The 19,052-nt window shown below is 39.9% G+C and overlaps 11 protein-coding genes across 11 annotated transcripts; 6 read left to right on the top strand and 5 right to left on the bottom strand.

Annotated features, from left to right (window-relative positions):
- Positions 1–433: 433 nt before the first annotated feature.
- Positions 434–3,586, bottom strand: NEHOM01_0483 (ATP-dependent helicase STH1/SNF2; the record flags this gene model as incomplete). Its single annotated transcript, XM_051489361.1, has 1 exon — positions 434–3,586. The coding sequence occupies one exon, from the start codon at positions 3,584–3,586 to the stop codon at positions 434–436; it is 3,153 nt and encodes a 1,050-aa protein (XP_051345321.1).
- A 1,218-nt stretch (positions 3,587–4,804) lies between these two features.
- On the top strand, positions 4,805–5,638 carry NEHOM01_0482 (uncharacterized protein; the record flags this gene model as incomplete). Its single annotated transcript, XM_051489360.1, has 1 exon — positions 4,805–5,638. The coding sequence occupies one exon, from the start codon at positions 4,805–4,807 to the stop codon at positions 5,636–5,638; it is 834 nt and encodes a 277-aa protein (XP_051345320.1).
- Positions 5,639–6,141: 503 nt separating this feature from the next.
- On the bottom strand, positions 6,142–7,119 carry NEHOM01_0481 (casein kinase II subunit alpha; the record flags this gene model as incomplete). The annotated part of the gene is made up of 1 exon (XM_051489359.1): positions 6,142–7,119. The coding sequence occupies one exon, from the start codon at positions 7,117–7,119 to the stop codon at positions 6,142–6,144; it is 978 nt and encodes a 325-aa protein (XP_051345319.1).
- A 525-nt stretch (positions 7,120–7,644) lies between these two features.
- On the bottom strand, positions 7,645–8,139 carry NEHOM01_0480 (transcription elongation factor S-II; the record flags this gene model as incomplete). The annotated part of the gene is made up of 1 exon (XM_051489358.1): positions 7,645–8,139. One exon carries the CDS (start codon positions 8,137–8,139, stop codon positions 7,645–7,647), a length of 495 nt encoding a protein of 164 aa, XP_051345318.1.
- A 637-nt stretch (positions 8,140–8,776) lies between these two features.
- On the bottom strand, positions 8,777–9,166 carry NEHOM01_0479 (large subunit ribosomal protein L27e; the record flags this gene model as incomplete). Its single annotated transcript, XM_051489357.1, has 1 exon — positions 8,777–9,166. The coding sequence occupies one exon, from the start codon at positions 9,164–9,166 to the stop codon at positions 8,777–8,779; it is 390 nt and encodes a 129-aa protein (XP_051345317.1).
- Positions 9,167–9,199: 33 nt separating this feature from the next.
- On the top strand, positions 9,200–10,132 carry NEHOM01_0478 (uncharacterized protein; the record flags this gene model as incomplete). The annotated part of the gene is made up of 1 exon (XM_051489356.1): positions 9,200–10,132. One exon carries the CDS (start codon positions 9,200–9,202, stop codon positions 10,130–10,132), a length of 933 nt encoding a protein of 310 aa, XP_051345316.1.
- Positions 10,133–10,578: 446 nt separating this feature from the next.
- On the top strand, positions 10,579–11,619 carry NEHOM01_0477 (origin recognition complex subunit 1; the record flags this gene model as incomplete). Its single annotated transcript, XM_051489355.1, has 1 exon — positions 10,579–11,619. One exon carries the CDS (start codon positions 10,579–10,581, stop codon positions 11,617–11,619), a length of 1,041 nt encoding a protein of 346 aa, XP_051345315.1.
- A 524-nt stretch (positions 11,620–12,143) lies between these two features.
- Positions 12,144–14,528, top strand: NEHOM01_0476 (26S proteasome regulatory subunit N1; the record flags this gene model as incomplete). The annotated part of the gene is made up of 1 exon (XM_051489354.1): positions 12,144–14,528. The coding sequence occupies one exon, from the start codon at positions 12,144–12,146 to the stop codon at positions 14,526–14,528; it is 2,385 nt and encodes a 794-aa protein (XP_051345314.1).
- Positions 14,529–14,779: 251 nt separating this feature from the next.
- NEHOM01_0475 (uncharacterized protein) lies at positions 14,780–17,374 on the top strand (the record flags this gene model as incomplete). Its single annotated transcript, XM_051489353.1, has 1 exon — positions 14,780–17,374. The coding sequence occupies one exon, from the start codon at positions 14,780–14,782 to the stop codon at positions 17,372–17,374; it is 2,595 nt and encodes an 864-aa protein (XP_051345313.1).
- Positions 17,375–17,578: 204 nt separating this feature from the next.
- NEHOM01_0437 (E3 ubiquitin-protein ligase RBX1) lies at positions 17,579–17,851 on the top strand (the record flags this gene model as incomplete). Its single annotated transcript, XM_051489315.1, has 1 exon — positions 17,579–17,851. One exon carries the CDS (start codon positions 17,579–17,581, stop codon positions 17,849–17,851), a length of 273 nt encoding a protein of 90 aa, XP_051345275.1.
- Positions 17,852–18,187: 336 nt separating this feature from the next.
- On the bottom strand, positions 18,188–18,703 carry NEHOM01_0474 (ubiquitin-conjugating enzyme E2 G1; the record flags this gene model as incomplete). Its single annotated transcript, XM_051489352.1, has 1 exon — positions 18,188–18,703. The coding sequence occupies one exon, from the start codon at positions 18,701–18,703 to the stop codon at positions 18,188–18,190; it is 516 nt and encodes a 171-aa protein (XP_051345312.1).
- Between the last annotated feature and the right edge of the window lie 349 nt (positions 18,704–19,052).

Raw genomic sequence — 19,052 nt, 5'->3', positions numbered from 1 at the left:
CTAAATACTAACCCAATTCGTACACCAACTGATTTATTCATTCACAACTTCGATATCAAGGTAAGTTTAGATTGGGTGGAGTACTCAAGACCAACACATACTCTATTAAATATAGTACTTGAGATAAGTAGTGATGTCGTTTATTGAGTGAGTATTGGTTGAGTTGAAATAAGATGACGTCATATTAGATTGGTACTAAGTTAGTATTAGATTGGTATTAGATTGGTACTAAGTTAGTACTAACCCAATACAATATCAACTTATTGCCATCTAATTACGCTAGATATCAAAATCATAACATAATAACAGAACATAACGTAATACTAGCTCAATCAAGATCAGAAGCAAATCAAAATCAAATCAAAATCAAAATCAAATCAAAATCAAAGTCAAAACCAAATCAAAATCTTATCTTAAACATTTATTAGGATTACTATTCTTCAGTCAGCGTTTCCAGCAGCACTAAAAAGTGCTCGGCATCTCGATACACCGCACTACCTTCCGCATTATACGCCATCGCATTATCACACATTTTACGAACATCACTGGCAAACTCAGCTACATTAGCATACGACTCCAAATTGTCCCGAATTTCCGCTAAAGAGATAGGCGACTGAATATACTCATAGTAGTCCGGATAAATACTTGGATCCGGTAGTTCTTCAAATAAGACCGCCCGACGTCGACCACTCTCCGTACTCCGCATAATACTCTCTAGAATCTCCTCACACCGGGCAATCACTCGAGCCTGCCGCCGACCCGCCCAAGCCGCACTCTTCCGCCGCCGGGGACCCGTTTCCTCCTCAGCCACTTCCTGTAACTCCGCCCCCAGTAAGGAAGGAGCAGGTCCAGCATACAGCTCAGTTGGACCCAATCCACCTGCATCCATCTCCTGGAGAGCAGCTAGTTCAGCCGGAGTACGGGCTAGGACTCGATTCAAATCAGCATCTGACGTCACGGCTAAAGAATCATCCCCTTCACCCCCTTCACCTTCAAATATATTCCGTAGTAATGCTTCCCTCTCCTCATGCGTCGTCCGATTATCAAATCTACCCGCTTGAATAATCTTCTCATCCACATGCAACTTATGCGTGGCTTTCTGCAAGATATACTCCTCAATCGAATCGGCCGTTACTAACCGGAAAATCCTTACTTCCTGAGTCTGACCAATCCGATGGGCCCGATCTTGTGCCTGCTGATCAGCATGTGGATTCCAATCAGAATCAAAAATTATCACTGTATCAGCTGCTTGTAAATTCAAACCCAATCCACCCGCTCGTGTACTCAATAAAAAGACCGAATGCTGAGCTGTTGTATCACTAAATTGAGCAATTAATTCTGCTCTTTCTTCAGCCTTAACAGCTCCATCCAGTCTTAAGTACTTAACTCCCTCCATTACTAACATATCTTCCATAATAGTCATAACTTGCGTCATTTGGAAGAAGACCAAAACCTTATGGCCAGTAGCACAAAGCTTATGCAACATCCGTCGGACAAGTTCAAACTTCCCTGAAACTCGATAAAGCATTTCATTGTTAACCTTAGCCGGATTAACTGCTTCTTCTACCGTACTAAAGACAAAAGGATGATTACAGATCTTACGTAATTGCATAATAGTATTGTTTAAACGCTTAGTGCCTTCTTGCTTATTAGCAGCAGCTGATCGGACTTCATTATAAAGAGATCTCTGTAAGCCGGACATACGACACTTGATAACAGTCTCTACCTTTTCTGGTAGACCGGCTTCAACGTCTTTCTTCAACCGCCGCAGTAAGAAAGGTCTAAGTACTTTATGCAACCGCTTAATAATAAGTAACTCCTCTTCTTCATTCAAGTCAATCTTCTCACCCGCATGGGCTACTGGAGCACTAAACCACTCATCAAAAGAACCACCAGCACAGAAGATCTTTGGAAGTACAAAGTTAAGTAAAGACCAAAGTTCAGGTAAGCTGTTCTGTAAGGGTGTACCGGTCAAAAGTAACCTAAACTTAGACTTATAGTAAGTATTCATAACAGTACATAACTTAGATCCAGCATTTTTCATCCGGTGTCCTTCATCTACAATAGTATACAACCAAGATATCTTAGATAAGAAAGCTCTATCTCGAATTACATACTCAAAAGTTGTTAAAAGTACGTTAAAATGAGAAGTGAGTGTTTCTTTCTTAAGATCACGACGTTGACTAGGATCACCTTTATAAGCCAGGACTTTAATACCAGGAGCCCAACGGGCAAATTCTGAAGACCAATTAGAAAAGGTAGATAAGGGTACAACCACCAAAAAAGGTAGATTTACCTGTTTCTTCTCCAAAAGATAGCAAATAAAAACAATCGCTTGTACTGTCTTCCCCAAGCCCATCTCATCAGCCAAAATACCGTTTAAACTATTATTATAAAGAGAAACCATCCATTCAACACCTTTTAATTGATACTCACGTAATTGGCCATAAGCCACTGATCTAGGTTGTTCCTTGATCTGTTCCTTAGCACTATGAGCGGCATCAAAGTAATCAGTTGTTTCATGGGAAGGCAAAGCTTCATTATTAGATAAATTTTGATTTTGATTTTGATTTTGATTTGGGTTAGATAAATTTTGATTTTGATTTTGATTTTGATTAGATAAACTACTAATATTTTGATTTTGATTTTGATTTTGATTAGATAAACTACTAATATTTTGATTTTGATTTTGATTTTGATTAGATAAACTACTACTTCCAACTAGACTTCCTTGTTGTAAACGAATTCTAGCCTTAAGTAGGGCAATATACTCATCAGTCTTCTGCAGTATGTGCGTTAGTCGTGTATTCTTCTCCTGTCTAATTAGCTTTAAGTACTCCTGTTCGTCATTTGATTTAAGTGCTTGAATTCTAGCCCTCTCTGCCTTCTTCTTAGCCTTCTCCTCCTCTTTCTTGTGCTTATCATGAATGGCATTAACGGCAATAAAGATACGTTGCTGATTAGCCGTTTGATCCTTTTGCATTTGGGCCATCCTTAGTGCTGCTTGTCTGACTAGCTTCATCGTTCCCAGCCACCAAGCGACCTTCTTAGCCTCACCTGCTGCTAAGTGCCTGGTTTCTAGTTCAGATAAGGCGCGTAAGTCATAAAGATTCTCTTCTAGATGGGCAGTAGAAGTATTAGCGGCTGAAAGTAAGTGGGGAGATAAGATTTCTTTGATACCACGATAAACATTACGTCTAAGAACCTTTTGTTCTTGTAAGAGTCCTATCTTTCTTATCTTTAGAAGAGTATTAAAAGCATCAGATGTATTTTGTTGGGAGAGATAAGCTTTTGGATTTTGCATAAGGTCTGATAGATTGATACGGTTACGCTCGGCATATTTTTGCAGAAGATTATGGATGGCTTGGTCAGCTTTGGCGCGTTGAAGGCGATTGCGTTCTTGTTTGAGTGTTTCTACGTCAAAACCGAGTGGTAAGTGGGTAGGATGCATTCTTGCTGCCGCTTCAAAATCGATTTTAAGAGCCTTATCTTCAGCTGAAGTTGTGAAAATTCCAGAAACACCAGAAACAAATAAACCACGACGGGCGTTAAGGAAAGCAGCCCATTCACGTTCATCCCCTTTCATAGTAAATAAAAAAAAGAGACAATAAATTGGGATAAGATAAGATTGAGTTTAGTATTTGGTTTAGTATTTAGTTGGGTTAGGATTGGGTTAGTATTGGTTGGAGTTGGTTTGGTTGTAGTTGGTTGGGTTAAGATTTTGATTTTAGTTTTGATTTTAGTTTTGATTTTGATTTTGATTTTAGTTTAATAAGGTATTAAGTTGAGTTAAGTTGGGTTAAGATTGGGTTGAGTTGGTAGATGATGTAGTTGAGTTGAGTTAGATTGAGTTAGTAGATGATGTGATTGAATTAGATCCTATTTTGAAACTTAGTCTGAAGTTGTAGTTGGGATGGTCTTGTGGAGATGTAAGTTGATCTGTAACAGTATATTAATTGATGAATGATGGGGATTGTGGGATGACGTTGCAGTTTTAGATTAAGGTAAGTTATGTTTGGGTTATGATTGGATTATGGTTGGTTAGATAATGCATTCATACGACCAGTACCTATTCCACCCACTATTTAGTATACTAACTCAATGCTAACTCAATCTTAACTAATCCAAACTTTATTAAAGACGTACCTATTGGGTTAGTAGTGAATGTAGGCGATGATATGACGTCATACTCAAATTTTGATAATGCCAGAGTATCCGTTAAAAGTTGATACCATTCGAATTCTTTACTAACCAAATACAAACCAAATACTAATGCGATCAATCAATGAATAAGTGATTTAGTATGAGGAAGAAGTAGTGGCTGGGTAACGGCACTACAATTAGCCTGATTACTGGCAAAACCACTCACTATTTAGCAATACTAACATCAATAACAACACCAACACTAACGCAATCCTATCTTAAGACACTCATATTTATCTAATAAAAGACATCAATACTTATCTCAAGTAATATCTTTCATAGAGTATGTATTAGTTAAGATGGACTTCGTATTGAGTATGTTGTATGTTCCTAAAAGGACATTCCCGGGTTTTAAAAAGGCGGGAAGAAAATTACCTAATAAGGAAATTTTCCTGTCTATAAACAGACCTGTAAATCAATAAATACGAGCGTGTAAATGGCGGACAGAAGAAAACAACTGAGTACTACATAATCAATGGATTTGATCGATTTTTATTCGGATTTTACTTCATCAATTCAGAATTTATTTTTTCTGGTAACGGAATAATTTCCTTATTAGGAAATTTTCTAAATTATAAACCCTGGTTTTTTTAAAGTATCAATGGCTACTATCAATCAACAAGGCATTGCTGAACTTTCTCAACGCCACTCTTCAAGTGTTATAGGATCCCCCTCTACTAAAACTATTACTTCGTCTTTTGATATCACTAACCCTCTCGCCATACTTTGTCTTATCGGAGCTTTAGTACTATTAATAGGACTTATTATTGCCTCCGTTGTTGTTTACCGGAAATTATCTAAGAAGAAACAGGTATTTGATGAGGGGAAATACCGGCAAGTAGGTAAATCCATGTGGTATGTTGATCACAAGGGTGAATCTCTTGATAACCAACCCTCTACATCGGGAGGGCTTATTAAATATAATAATGAGAGCCCGGCAGCATTCCAGAGGGGCGGCCACATAAGAACTCCAGTTAGGTCTACTACAAGACACCCAATCCAACCAACCCCTTTAAAACCAACACTAACTGCTGAAGAACAAGAGTGGGTGAATCAAGTAGACCTTGGATTAAGCGAAAGAGTGCGTAAATTCCTAATAGCGTGGCACACTTCTCATATAAACAGATTAACCCCATTAGTAAACAATGGTTCAGAACCCCAGGTAGATGACCCAAAAACACTCGAAGAACTACCATTAAGAGGCCAAATACAAGCAGCTATGTGCGAGATAGATCAGAACACTGAGCCATTCCCAGGTTGGGTACAAAAACTAGACGGCTACCTCCGTGGATTAGCACCGGGCGAAATGCAGCAACGAGTACAAGAAGTAAGACAAAAGATCATATCCTGGAACAGTGTTCTGATGGGCTATCAACAACAATACGAACAGCTGCTAACCACACTCCGATCCAATCAACCCAACGGGCACTTCTAAAAACATAAGACCAACAAAATCTTATTTTGAGATGACGTCATCTTTTCAGTCACGGTCGTATATGTTGTATGTTCCTAGCAGAACATACCCGGTCCGGAAAAGGCAGGAAGAGAATTGTCTAATAAGGAAATTTCCCTATCTATAAACAGACCTGCGAATCAATAAATACGAGCGTGTAAATGGCGGACCGCAGAAAACAACTATATACACTCAACAAATGCACTACTACATTCTATCAAGAGAAAGTACTACTAGAATTTGTATTAATCACACAAGACAATCATAAAAGCATATCTAACTATCCACACTGAAATAGAGATGATAGCAACACAATCATAACATAAATCACAACACAATCATAACCCAAATGGATCATTGTTTATTGAAAGACGAATAGATCTAAAGACTTATTCTAAAGATATATGATATACCAACTCAATAAGATATATCAACCTAATACCACCGCAACACCAACTCAACACCAACTCAATCCTAATGAAGACTTACTGGAAGAAAGGTAGGTTTAAGCACTCTTGGGCAGTTAGTCGGTTTTGGTGGTCGTACTGGAGAACACCTTCTAGTACTTCAAAGATCTGTTTAGTGTGCGCCCCAAAGGTTTTACTGGCCTCTTCTTTGAGTTTAGGCCAGAGTCCTTCTTTCGGACAGTTCTTAATACACGCCAATAGATTAGGAGAGGGAATAATCCCATACTTCTGAATGTAAAAGGTAAACTTATCTTTACCTAGAACCTTCACTATTTTGGCAAGTTGGTCCTCATTAGAAGAACCATTGAACATCGGCATCCGTTTTAAAACCATCTCACAAAGAACACAACCAAAAGTCCAAAGATCTAAAGAGTAATCATAATGCCGATAATTAACCAATAATTCAGGAGCTTTAAAATGCATACTAGCCACACCAACACTATAACTTGTACCTGGAATATAATACTCAGCTAAACCCCAATCAATAATTTTGATTTCTTTAGAATCATGATCAATAATTATATTGTGCGGTTTTAAATCACGATGCATAATACCCAGAGAATGCACAGAATCAAGTGTTTTTAAAATCTCACGACTATAATACCTAATATCTTCTAATGTAAAACGTTTGAATAAAGCCCGAGTCTCTTCGTGCTTCTGATACTTGAAAACTAAAGCTCTAGTTCCAGATTCTGGATCTTTAACTATATCTAATAACTGAACTACATTGGGTAATCCTACTAAAGTCTTTAGAATCTTAGCTTCCCGACAGATCTTCTTCTCGCGGACTGGCTTTAAGACCTTTATAACACATAAATTCCGATCTTTTGTTGTCCCTTTAAAGACTTGAGAGTACTTTCCTTTACCTATATAGTCCTTAATTTTGTAAGTATCAATATTACCGTACTCTAGCTTGTATAAAGAGTATTCATAGTAGGCAGGACCCTTTTGAATAGCATTGTTAGTATATACTCGAGACTGTGTTTCGATAACCATAATAAAAAATAAGACGAAGTAATTAAATCTAAGGCTGGTGCCCCATAGGATCCCAGCAAGCAAGCAAGCATCTTCCCATGCTTATTTCCGACTAATCAGCCGGATAAAATAGATACTACACTCGATCAAAGCAATGCCTTGAGAAGTGTTGAAAAATAAAAGAGAGAATATCTACTATTGGGTTGGGTTGGATTGAGTTGGGTTGGGTTAAGTTGGGTTGGGTTAAGTTGGGTTGGGTTGGGTTAAGATGATGTTAAGTTGTAGTATATTGGTAGTGGTGTTGAGTTAAGTTGGGTTAATGTGATGTTAAGTTAAGTTGAGGTAAGTTAAGATAAGAATATATTGACGTAAGATGATTTTATTAGTATAGAAATGGTTTTGGCTGAGTTTTGGTTGAGTTTGGTTTTTTTCCTTTTTGGGTAAGTGAAAATTCCAAAAATTACCCGAAAAGGAAATTTTTAATAAAAATTCTTAAGATCATAAACCTTCTAAATAAACATCTAAAACCATCTAAATTTAACAAACTTAGCAGAACTTCCAATTATTACCACAAACCACACAGTGCACATAAGTAGTCATTGGTTCATCAGCACTACGAGTCTGTAATTGCCGATAAGTACACTTCCTTTGCTTGCACTTATTACAAAAGAAGATATCCGTTTCTGCCTCCTGTTTAGCTATAGTTGAGTCTAAAATAGACCTTTCTAGTATTTTGGCCTCCAATTCTTTCAACTCTTTCGACTTCATCTCCTCACTAGACATCTTAATGAAAGAAACAGCATCAATCACTCCATTATAAACACTCGCACATAACCACTTATTAGTTGCCTCTTTCAAATTCAAGTACTTAGATCGAAACAATTTACTGTACTCATTCGGACTATCAGATCTTCTCTGAATTTCTTCTTCTAACATCATTCCTAAATGTGCCGATCGTTCAGCATCCCGCCCCTCAATCCGTTCCAAAAACACTTTAGACAGTATCTCCCGACAACGCGTTCTTGTCTCACTATTATCCATGACAAAAAATTAGACCACCAATTACTATCCCAATCTACTTACTCACTCACTCATATCTACTTGCTTACTTAATACTTACTCAACTTAATTCATCTACTAACTTAATACTAACTTACTCATATCTACTAACTTAATACCAATGCAATAATCAACTTATATTAATACTAAACTCATCTTAACTCATCTTAACTTAAACTTAAGCTTAAACATCAACCTCAACCCAATCTTAACTTAACTTAATACTAAGCTCAACTTAACCCAATCTTAACTTAATACTAAACTCAACATCATCTTAACTCAACTTAAACTTAAACATCTTAACTTAACTCAACATCATATAAACACATCTTAACTTAACTTAATACTAAACTTAACTTAATACTAAACTTAACTCAACTTAAACCAAACCAATCTAAACCCAACATCAACACAACCCAACTTAAACCCAACATCAACCAAACTCAACACCAAACCCAACCCAATCTTAACTCAACTCAACCCAATCTAAACATCAACACCAAACCCAACACCAACCAAACTCAACCAATCACAACCCAACTTAATACAAATCTGGATAAAAGTGCTTTATTAGATAATTCAACTGTTAAAAATAACAACTAAATCTTACCAAATCTTATCAAATCTTCTGCTTTTTGAAGATCCAGTGCCCGGGATTGTTCTCATAAGCCAGCCTAAAAAGCTTCTCAGCCTCCTTCTTCATCTCCACTCGCTCTGATACATCAGTTAAGTCCTTAATGATAAACTCAGAAGTAAAAACGTTCTCCATTACGTGCCTAGTAGCCAGTAAGTGTCTAACGTTCATCTTCTTAATAAAGACACGTAAACTGCCATGTCTCTTCTTCTGATGCTCAGTCATATCCTCAGTTAAAGGCTTAGGAACCTTTTCTAACCCAATTACAGTCACAACATTACGATCGTTTACTTTTGATATATCTTCAACTATCACACCTTTAAATCCTGCATATCGGCCTTTTAAGAGCAAAACAACTTCATCTTTGGCAAACATCGTTAATGAACAGGGTATTAAAAAAATTAAGAAATGGTTCGATTGAACTTAAGAATGGCTTATCGGTTAGATAGGGAAGGGGAGACTGAAAGTGAAGGAAATGGGTCATTTGAGAGTTGGAAGGTGGCTGAGAGGGAGATACTTAGTATTTATGATGTAGTAGGTCGTAGGAGGCTTAAACCGAGTGAAATGGGGCGATTATTGAAAGGACTGGTGGCGGAAGATAGTCGGGAGAGGGAGTTAGTAGGTCGGGTAATTGCTGAAGTGAGTGTAAATGCACTGGAGGAGTACCGTAGTTGGTTAGTAAGTACGGCGGTTGAGTACTTGGTTGGGGAGATAGAGGGATGTTTAGGGGGATTAGCGGGAGTTTTAGGAGTACTAAACCGACTGGGGGTGCAGCGGATGGAAGTTTTAGAGGTATATTTGCCTTTACTGGGTAGGAGTTTAACTCAGAGTATTAGGTTGGAGATAGTAATGGGGGTAAGGGAGTGTTATGTAGAGGGAGTGGATGGGGAGGGAATGGAGAGTTGGGATTGGGTGATTTTGGGTATACGTAAATTATGCCGGGAATTCTTACCTTTAGAAATGGTAGCTAGTCTGTACATAATTGAGAATATAGTAGTGAGTGGAGTAGAGATAGGGAAGGAGGCAGTGGGGGCTTTAGTACAGGTTTTAGAGATAGGATTAAGAAGTGAACATCAACGAGTGATAAGAGTGATTGGGCGGATGTTGGAAGTACCGGCCGTGCAAAGTGTATTGGGGAAGTATAGTGGGATGGCAGTGAAGGAATTGTTTGCTACAGTTTATAGGTTATCACAGGTTTACTGGAAGAGAGATGAGCAAGCGGTAGTATGTGGGATTTTAGAAGCACTGTTTTGTCTGAACAATCGGGCTTTTGATGTAGCCCTTCAAGAGTACAATCGCGTGCGTTATGAGCAAAGGTGTAAGCTAAAGAGAGTGGTTTAGTATTGTATTGAGTTGGTATTAAGTTATGTTAAGTTGGTATTAAGTTGGTATTGTGTTGGGGTAAGTATTAAGTTATGTTAAGTTAGAGTGGTATTAAATTGGGGTAAGTAGAGCTAAGTGGAGTAGTTCTGTAGATGATATATAAATTGGTGTATTATTGTATTGAGTTAGTATTGTATTAAGTTGAGTTGAGTTGAGTTGAGTATTAAGTTAGTATTGTATTAAGTTGGGGTAAGATTAGATTGGTCTTTATTAGTATTATATGGATGCTGGTCTGAGGTGGGTTGGAAATTACTGGGTTAGAATGTAAATAGCCTGGCTGTGGAGTGAAGTGGTGTTAGATGAGGTGGAGTGGTATGAGATGGAATGGAGTGGAGTGGAGTGAGGGGTGAGGTGGAGTAAGTTGGAGTGGAGATGGAGATGTGCGTGTTTGCTTTTTTAGTTGGATGCGGGTAGTGCCTTTGGGACGTGAAGAAGAAGCAGCTGCTATCTATGGACACTTAAAGAGTGCGGTTGAAGGTCGAGATCATGGAATTCTTTATGTTAGTGGAATGCCGGGATGTGGGAAGACTTTGACTTGTCAGAATATTCTTAAAGTAATGGCTGAGAAGTATACTGAGGTGAAAATAGTAGAGATTAATTGTGGAGGATTGATTCTTCCTTCTGATGTGTTTTTGAAAGTACACCAACAGATTGTTCCGGGGGTAGAACAGTCTTCGCCTAGACAGTTGGAAGAAGCTTTGAAACACGAGGTTTATACGATTATTTTGGCCGATGAAATAGATATGCTGATAAGTAAAGGTCTTGGGTCTTTGTATGGACTTTTAGAATTACCTTCACTTTGTAAGAATGTTTACTTGGTGAGTATTTCAAATACTTATAACCTGCCAGATAGACGGTTGACTTCTAAGGTAAGAAGTAGATTGGGTTGGAATCGACTTAACTTTGCGATGTACAAGAAGGCACAAGTAGTTGGGATTTTGAAAGAGGCTCAAACTAGTAGTAAGTTTACAACTGAAGCTATTGAGTATTGTGCTAATAAGATATGTACTTTGAATGGAGATATTAGGAAGGCATTTCAGATTCAAAGATGGGCGGTTGAATATGCTGACAAGAACAATATTGCGGAAATAGGCATACGTGAAATAGATATAGCTATTAAGAATGTCTTTTATTCAGTACAAGGTAGTTTTATTCAAGGTCTTTCTCTTTACCAGCAGATTCTTCTGCGTATTATTGCTCATAAAGGTGCTGGTGCTTTTCCCAACTCTGTTTATGAAGACTTCAAGAGTACTCTTATTCTGAAGAACTTACCGGTAGTGGGTTACAAAGAGTATGAAGCTCTTATTGCACGTCTCAGTACAATAGGGGCTCTTAAAGGCCGTAGCAACAGTCCTGTTCTAGAAACCAAATACATCCCAGAAGAGCTAGATGCCATCCTCAATGACCAAAACAATCAGCAACTCGAAATCATCACCATAGGATAATATTAAATTGGATTGTGTTACATTAAGTTAGTATTGTGTTAAGTTTGAGTTGTGTTAAGTTAAGTTAAGTTAGTATTGTGTTAAGTTGTGTTGAGTTGATTTATGCTGCTATACTACATTACAATTACAATCACATTATAAGCTTATCTACCACAACATACCACACCACACCACACTACACTACACCACACCACAATATAACTTAATAAACTGTTAGCTAAATTTAAAGTGTTCTCATAAATATTTCCTTTTTAGGTAATTCAGTAAAGAACTAGCATTTTCATTAAAAATTCCAAATATTCAACTTATTCAATATATTCAATATATTCAAAAACTTAACCCAAAACTAGCCCAAAACTAACCTAATACTAACCCAAAATAAACCTAACTGAATACCCAACTAAGACCAACCTAAACCAACTCCTACTTTACTCTACGTCACTCTAGATCATCTCAACTTAACCCAATCTAATCCAATCCGATCGAATGACATATTTATTTGTTTCTTTGTTTGTTTCTTCATTATGGATAGTCGGGCGGAAGAGATACACCTAATACTAGATAACTTAAAGGATGCTGATCCTGGAGTTACCCATTCAGCTCTTAGTATGCTAGTACAGAAACTTCGGTCTTCTACCTCGGTGGCTTCAACTTTGCCTAAGATTCTTATTTACTTGATCTCCCAGAAAGACTCACTTAAAGAGCGGTTGGAATCGCTTAGTGGTGAGAACAGACGGATTATGGCTGATATTCTTTCGGTTATTTCGGCTACTTCCGATTCGATTGATGCTCTTAATTATAGAGTTGAGGGAGGATCGACTTCTCTTGACATTTGGGGGCACCAGTACATTAAGAAACTCTCTAGTGATCTGATTACGTACCACCAGAATTTAGGAAGTTTGCCTGCTCAGCGCTTGTCGGAAGTCTTAAAGGAAGTCCTGCACTGTCTTTTTCAGTTCAATTCTGAGTACGATGCGATTGATTTGTTGCTGGAAATAGATAAGTTGGAAGAGTTACCAGCCTATACTGATTCTGATAATTTTGATCGAGTGGCTTCTTACTTAGTGCCTTTACTAGCTTACTTAGACCAGCCGGTTAAAATGAAGGCTAAGTCTGTACTGATTGATATCTATAAGAAAGAGAAAAGAACAATTGAGTACACAACTTTACTTATTGAAACCAAGCGTATAGAAGAGATTCAAACGGCACTGCAAACAGCTAGTCCAGTTGATGCTCTGCAAATGGCCTGTATTCTTTCTAAGCACAATCTTTGGCTGCCAGTTAAAGATAAGCACATTCAAAGTGTTATTTATGGACACCATATGGCTAGACTGAATAAGTACGTGGCAGATCAGTTGGGCCTAACTGCAGATAAGGATCGTGGTCTAGGCTCTTTCCCAGAAGCTCTAGCTAAAGCATCTTTTGCCCATGAAGCGATTCCTGAACATGATAACAAGAAAACCTACAAGATTTCATCACAGGCAGCTAAAGGTCTGCTTTATCTTTGGGACCAACAGAGAGCTATGGTTGAGGTCGAGGAGAACTTGTTTGCTGAGGACGGGTATGTCCGAGCTGCTTCTATCTTGGCTTTAGCCGTTAGTTCTTGTCGGACGCGTGATGAGAATGAAACTGTCCTGGCCGCAACTAGAGAGGCTCTTTCTTCCCATTCAACTACGCAACGACTTGTTCTGCTGGAGGCTTTGGCCTTACAGTATACAGGTACGGCTCGTCTGGATGTTTATGATTTGGTTAAGCCGTTTATGCAAGCTGATCAGCCAGAAGTATCTCTTTTTGCCATTTATGTGGCCGGATCTATCTTTGCCGGTACGGCTGATACGGAAGTTCTTGCTGAATCATTACAGATTTTAGTCGAACGACCGGCTGCTGCGCCCTTTGCTAAATTTGCCCTCCTAGGTATTGCCTTGCTCTTCTTCCAGATTGGTGATGCGGTTGAGCCAATGCTAGAACTGTTACAAACGGCTGGAGCACATGCTATCTCATTAAGTATTCTATCCCGGGCTTTGGCCTATTTTGCTACGGGTAGTGCCCAGGTGTTACATTCGCTGCTTAAGAACGCCTTGGAAGAAGGCTCGCCTGCTGAGAGTGAAGAAGAGTCGCCTGAAACTATTGAGTACAAAGACGTCTTTGGAATTCTAGGCATTGCTTTAGTTGGTTCAGGAGATGAGACTTTAGCCCAAATGGCTACGCATATCCTGGAAGGAGCTGTTTTACTGGACAGTCCTCGTGCGCAAATGGCTGTGCCTCTAGCCCTCTCGCTACTCCATCTTTCTGGGGCTAAGCCTGAAGTTCTAGAGACGCTTAAGCGCTGTGCGCATACGGGCGATGCTTCGGTCATTGTTGCTTCCTTGGCGGCTCTGGGTCTAGCAGCGGCTGGTACTAACAATGCCCGGGCAATTGCCGCTCTAGAAGAAATGACGAGTTTCTGTGGGAAGGGTGCACCAGGGAGTACATTACGTATTGCCCAGGGCCTGATTCGGCTGGGGAAAGGAGCAATGAAGATTTCTTTGTGTAATGGCCAAACACCATCAGTTCGATCGGTAGCTGGAGTGCTTGGCTTTGTATTTGCTTTACTTGATGGCGGCGCTTGTATTCTTGATCGGTATTACTTTACTATGATGCTTATATCACCCGGGATTGTGCCCAAGTACGTGGTGACAGTTGACGCGGCCGGCGAGCCTATTGAAGCTCGAATTCGGGTCGGTACTCGAGTTGATATAGCTGGAGTAGCCGGTCGGCCCAAGCGTTTGGCGGGTGCGCAGGTACACTCTTCTCCCATTCTATTACAGGCCACTGAGGCGGCGGAAGTCCTTGGCGAGACTCCTACTTACCACTGTACTGAAGAAATCGTCGTGATTGATACTGCCAAGAGAGAAGCAGACGTATCATAAGAACCATAGCAATAAATAGTGCTTAGTTAAGTTAGTATTTGAGTTGGTATTTTGGTTGGGTTAGATTAGGTTAGTACTTGAGTTAGATTGAATTGAGTTGGATGGAGTTGGTACTTGAGTTGGTATTTGAGTTAGATTGGATTGGGTTAGATAGAGTTAGTACTTGAGTTAGTATTTTGATTGGGTTGTGGCTATATAAACACCCCGTGGCGTGCCTGATAAGAATTGCTTTTGGTTTTTAGATTATAACTATGAACTTAGCTCATTTAGCCATTAAGGTAGTGCTGGTAGTGTTAAGTGCTAGAATGACACTCGCGACTAATTTGGCAGGGCCATCCGATGGTATGGGCTTAGATTCTTATGGCAATTTAGAACCAAAAGGAATTATCAACCAGTTTATGTGTAGACTATTTGTCAATTCTGTCGGCCTAGGGCATGGTGAGCAGACTCTAAACTATGACATTATTCCTGACAACAGCCCGGCTCGCACCGGCACCTATAGAATCCAAATCTTAAGCCTTCGCGTCTACTTAATTCTTCCAAAAGTAGATTCCATAGATTATTATACATATACCCAGATGGTCAAGTCAATAATTAGCTCAATTGAAGTGTGTCAGCTAGTGATTCCTCGGATTGCGGTTAGTTGGCCCAAAGAATCCTTTATGGCGGCATTTACTATATTAAACACGGTTAAAGCCACCATGATTCATATACAAGAGCGAATACCAAAAAGGCAGAGCCTGTCCACTCGCCCCTTTAACAACATGTATGAGGAGATAACCGAGCTGCGCACTAAATTTCGCTGGGACCCCCCTCGAGTTGATCGACTCATTCTTTCTGCCAAAACATTCATTCTTATCAAAATGCTTGATCACCTCTATGATCACATGACACTTAAGAGCTTTAAGATTGTTATTTATTACCACCATTTGGGGGCCAGGCACGACAATGAGGCAATCACGATTCACAAACACCCGTACCATCTTATTTTTCCCCAATCATACTACCGCCGCAACTCCCCCGATATTCCTCTCATTCTAATGCCCGGTGTTTTAGCTCTCGGCCTAGATGTCTACAAAGAACAAGTCGCGCCTAACACTTTTCATTGTCAACTATTTGCCATTGATATCGATGCCGATTGCTTAGCTATTTTTAAGATAGGCACTAATTCAACCGACCAGCAAATTAGTCCCATTTTCGGTCTGCTTAAGTCCGTTTGTCTTATACTAATCCAAATTGGACCCACTACAGTGAGACTCAAATTCCCCGACAGCAACATTCAGAACGTAGAATGCCCGCCCCTATCAACAGTTGCCAATTTTCTAAACTGTATCTACATCCCCGGCACTACTTTTGCTCTGTTCAAATTCCAACCTGCCCAAAATACAAGTACCAGCCTCAACAGCGACCCTACCATTACAACCATCTTTCCTAGTATTTGGCTAGAGTGCTGCCAATCAGACGCTCTTATATACATTGTCAATAACCTAGCACCTAGCACGTTCCTAAACGTTTACCTAACTCCTTCCTCTTATCCCCAGCAACTCAGCGACCTTCTAACCACCCTTAAACCCACATCTCCCCCACGGGTATTCATTCAACTCAACATCCTCAAGTACATTCTCAGCCAACTCAACACTAATAATCTCAGCAGCCAGTCCCAAGCTCTTAACAACTACTACCCCTACCTAATCAACCATACTCCATCCATCCAAAACGAATCGTGCTATAATATCATCGATCTGTGCAACATACTTGTCTCTCTCTATTACAAATCACGGTCCGATAAAAGTTACATCTACCACCAACTACTTCTCCATTTGGAGAATCCCCCCAACACCCAAGTATCTTTTCTAATCTGCCCCTTCGTCCACACCTTCGCCAACCATCCCAAAGGCCTTCTTGTTTCCCAAGTCCTTTTCGGCCAGCAAACACTAAACACCCGATACATAGACTTACGAGTTGAACATTACTACCACGGCGCCTCCGCCGTCATAATCAATCACATCCAAGAACTCCTAACCCATTCAGAATACTTCCTACCCAATGAACAGCTTCTCACCAGTTTAAGAAGTGTCTACCTCTACTTCCAGCACGTACCCTACCAATCAAATGCACTCGCTCTCTTATTTACCTTCATTGACTTTGTCTGCCGATTCAACTACCCCAACCTCACCATCTACATATTCTACCGCTACTTATACCCTGAACTAACCCAATCTATCATTGAGCACATCGCAAAGAAATACAACCGAACCACACCAACCCACAACTCCAAACTCGTTTTCTACCTCAACCTCGCCCAAACTCAAGTCAAAGTCCCAAGCACTAACTACCACGTTCTTACATATGATGATTTCAACCACTTCCCCAAGGGTATTTTCTATAAACTCAACTGCCACAACTTCCTCCTGTTCGTCGCCACCCCTCCAGCCTATACAACTACTACCACTACCACTACCCCCCAACCCAATTGCTTCAACTATCCACCACCTCCCATTCAACCTAATAATCATCTACCAACTCCCAACTACTCAACTCGCCCACCTGCTCCCAATCACTCAACTCGCCCACCTGCTCCCAATCGCCCACTGGCCCTCATTCAACCTAATAATTTCTTACCAACTCCCAATCGTCCACCACCTCCCAATTACCCACCACCTCCCATTCAACCTAATAATCTTTTACCAACTCCCAATCGTCCACCTGCTCCCAACTACTTCAATCCTCCACTAAACACCCCTCCTCCTAAACACCCATCAACCCCCACTCGACCCAATACTAATCACCCACCCAACCACACTTACCCCAATACATCCCCAGCACAGCCTAACCCACCTCAATAAACAACAATGCTGCCCACTACAACCCAACCCAATTTATTATAGTATAATCTGGCATCCTCAACCCAAACCAAACCCAATACCAACTCAACCCAATACCAATCCAATCCAATCTAAACACAACCCAATCCAATACCAACTCAACTCAACACAACCCAATCTAAACAATCACCAAACTCAATACTAACCCCGATTTTATTTATTTGTATGGCTGTTCCTCGTATTCGCGTTAAGAAAGTCCGAATGGTAGCCGTTTGGTCCCTTGACATGATTGTTGATAAGTGTGCTATTTGCCGAAACCATACAATGGACATCTGCATTGAGTGTCAAACTGAAGAAAAAGTCATGGAATGCAAAGTTGCTTGGGGGGCCTGTAATCACGCTTTTCATGCCCACTGCATCTCACAATGGCTTAAGTCCAAGAACGTCTGTCCTCTCGATGCTAAACCCTGGATATTCCAATCTGCCCCTGACAAATAACTACTTCCTCAACCCAATCTAATCTCTTACTTATCTCTTGCCTATAAACAGACCATCCTTTGAGTTAGTATTGCAGCAATAAAGTCTACTCTTAATCTAGTATTATGTTATCTTAAGTTAAGTTAAGTTAAGTAGAGTTAAGTATTGGGTTGGTATTAAGTTGAGTTGAATTGCTTTGCTACTTAACTCAGCCCAACTCAATCTTATCTCAACTCAATCTTATCTCAATTCAACTTAACTTAACTCAATATTATCTCACCCCAACCCAATCTTATCTCACCCCAACCCAATCTCAACTTAAACTTAAACTTAACTTAATACATAACTCAATTCAGTTTATTGCTCTAAGGTGCTCTGGGCCAGCCGACGAACCTTCTTATTATACGTACTGAGGTCCTTCTGGAACTCCTGGGCGGCCTCCAAATTCGCCGGACTCTCGGAATTCGGCGAAACCAACAACAACATGATCGAAAAGAGTACTGACTCAATATCCCGCACCGGCATCCACCTCTCGCTAGCATCCTCATATCCATACTCATCATCGCCTGATTTATGAAGAATTGAGATGCACAGATTGCCGTCCTTATCTATATTAGGATGCCACATGGGCGACAGAAACTTAAAACTTGGAGGGTCTTCAGGATACGTTTCTGGGAAGACTAGTACTCCTCTTAATAAGGCATTCTCATAGATCGTGTCTTTTGGACCTATAATAAGTACTTCCCAGGTATAAATGCAATCGTTAAGTAAACCAACGCTATAATTCTCACTGGGCGACTTAGTCATTCTATGCAACTCCTTGGAGATAAAGATCTTAGATCTCTTCTTTGGGTCAGCCCGAGTTGAGTGCATCCACAAAATAAAATAGTGGGCTTTATGGCTGTACCTCAAACAGTCTGCATTACAAACACTTGGTTGCCATGGTAGATGGCCAAACATCTATCTGGTTAGTTGTTCAATTAGCTATGTTTTTAGTCAGATATTTAGGTAGATATTTAATAGGGTTAAGTTGAGTTGAGTTGTGATTGGGTTGAGTTGAGTTGAGTTGAGTTGGTATTGGGTTGTGGCGTGTTGAGTTGTGTTAGGTGATGTGTTGGGTAAGTAAGGTTGGTGGTTGAGTGGCTGGGAGGAGAGTAGTTGGTGCTTGGGGGTGTGATGCTGATTTGTAGATGAGGGTGTTTGAAATGATGTGGTGGTTGGT

The sequence above is a fragment of the Nematocida homosporus genome, assembly GCF_024244095.1.
Source record: "Nematocida homosporus strain JUm1504 chromosome Unknown 4509, whole genome shotgun sequence".
In the NCBI taxonomy this organism is placed as follows: Eukaryota; Fungi; Microsporidia; genus Nematocida; species Nematocida homosporus.
Note: the sequence above shows the minus strand (reverse complement) of the source record. Positions and strands in the feature narration are given on the sequence as shown.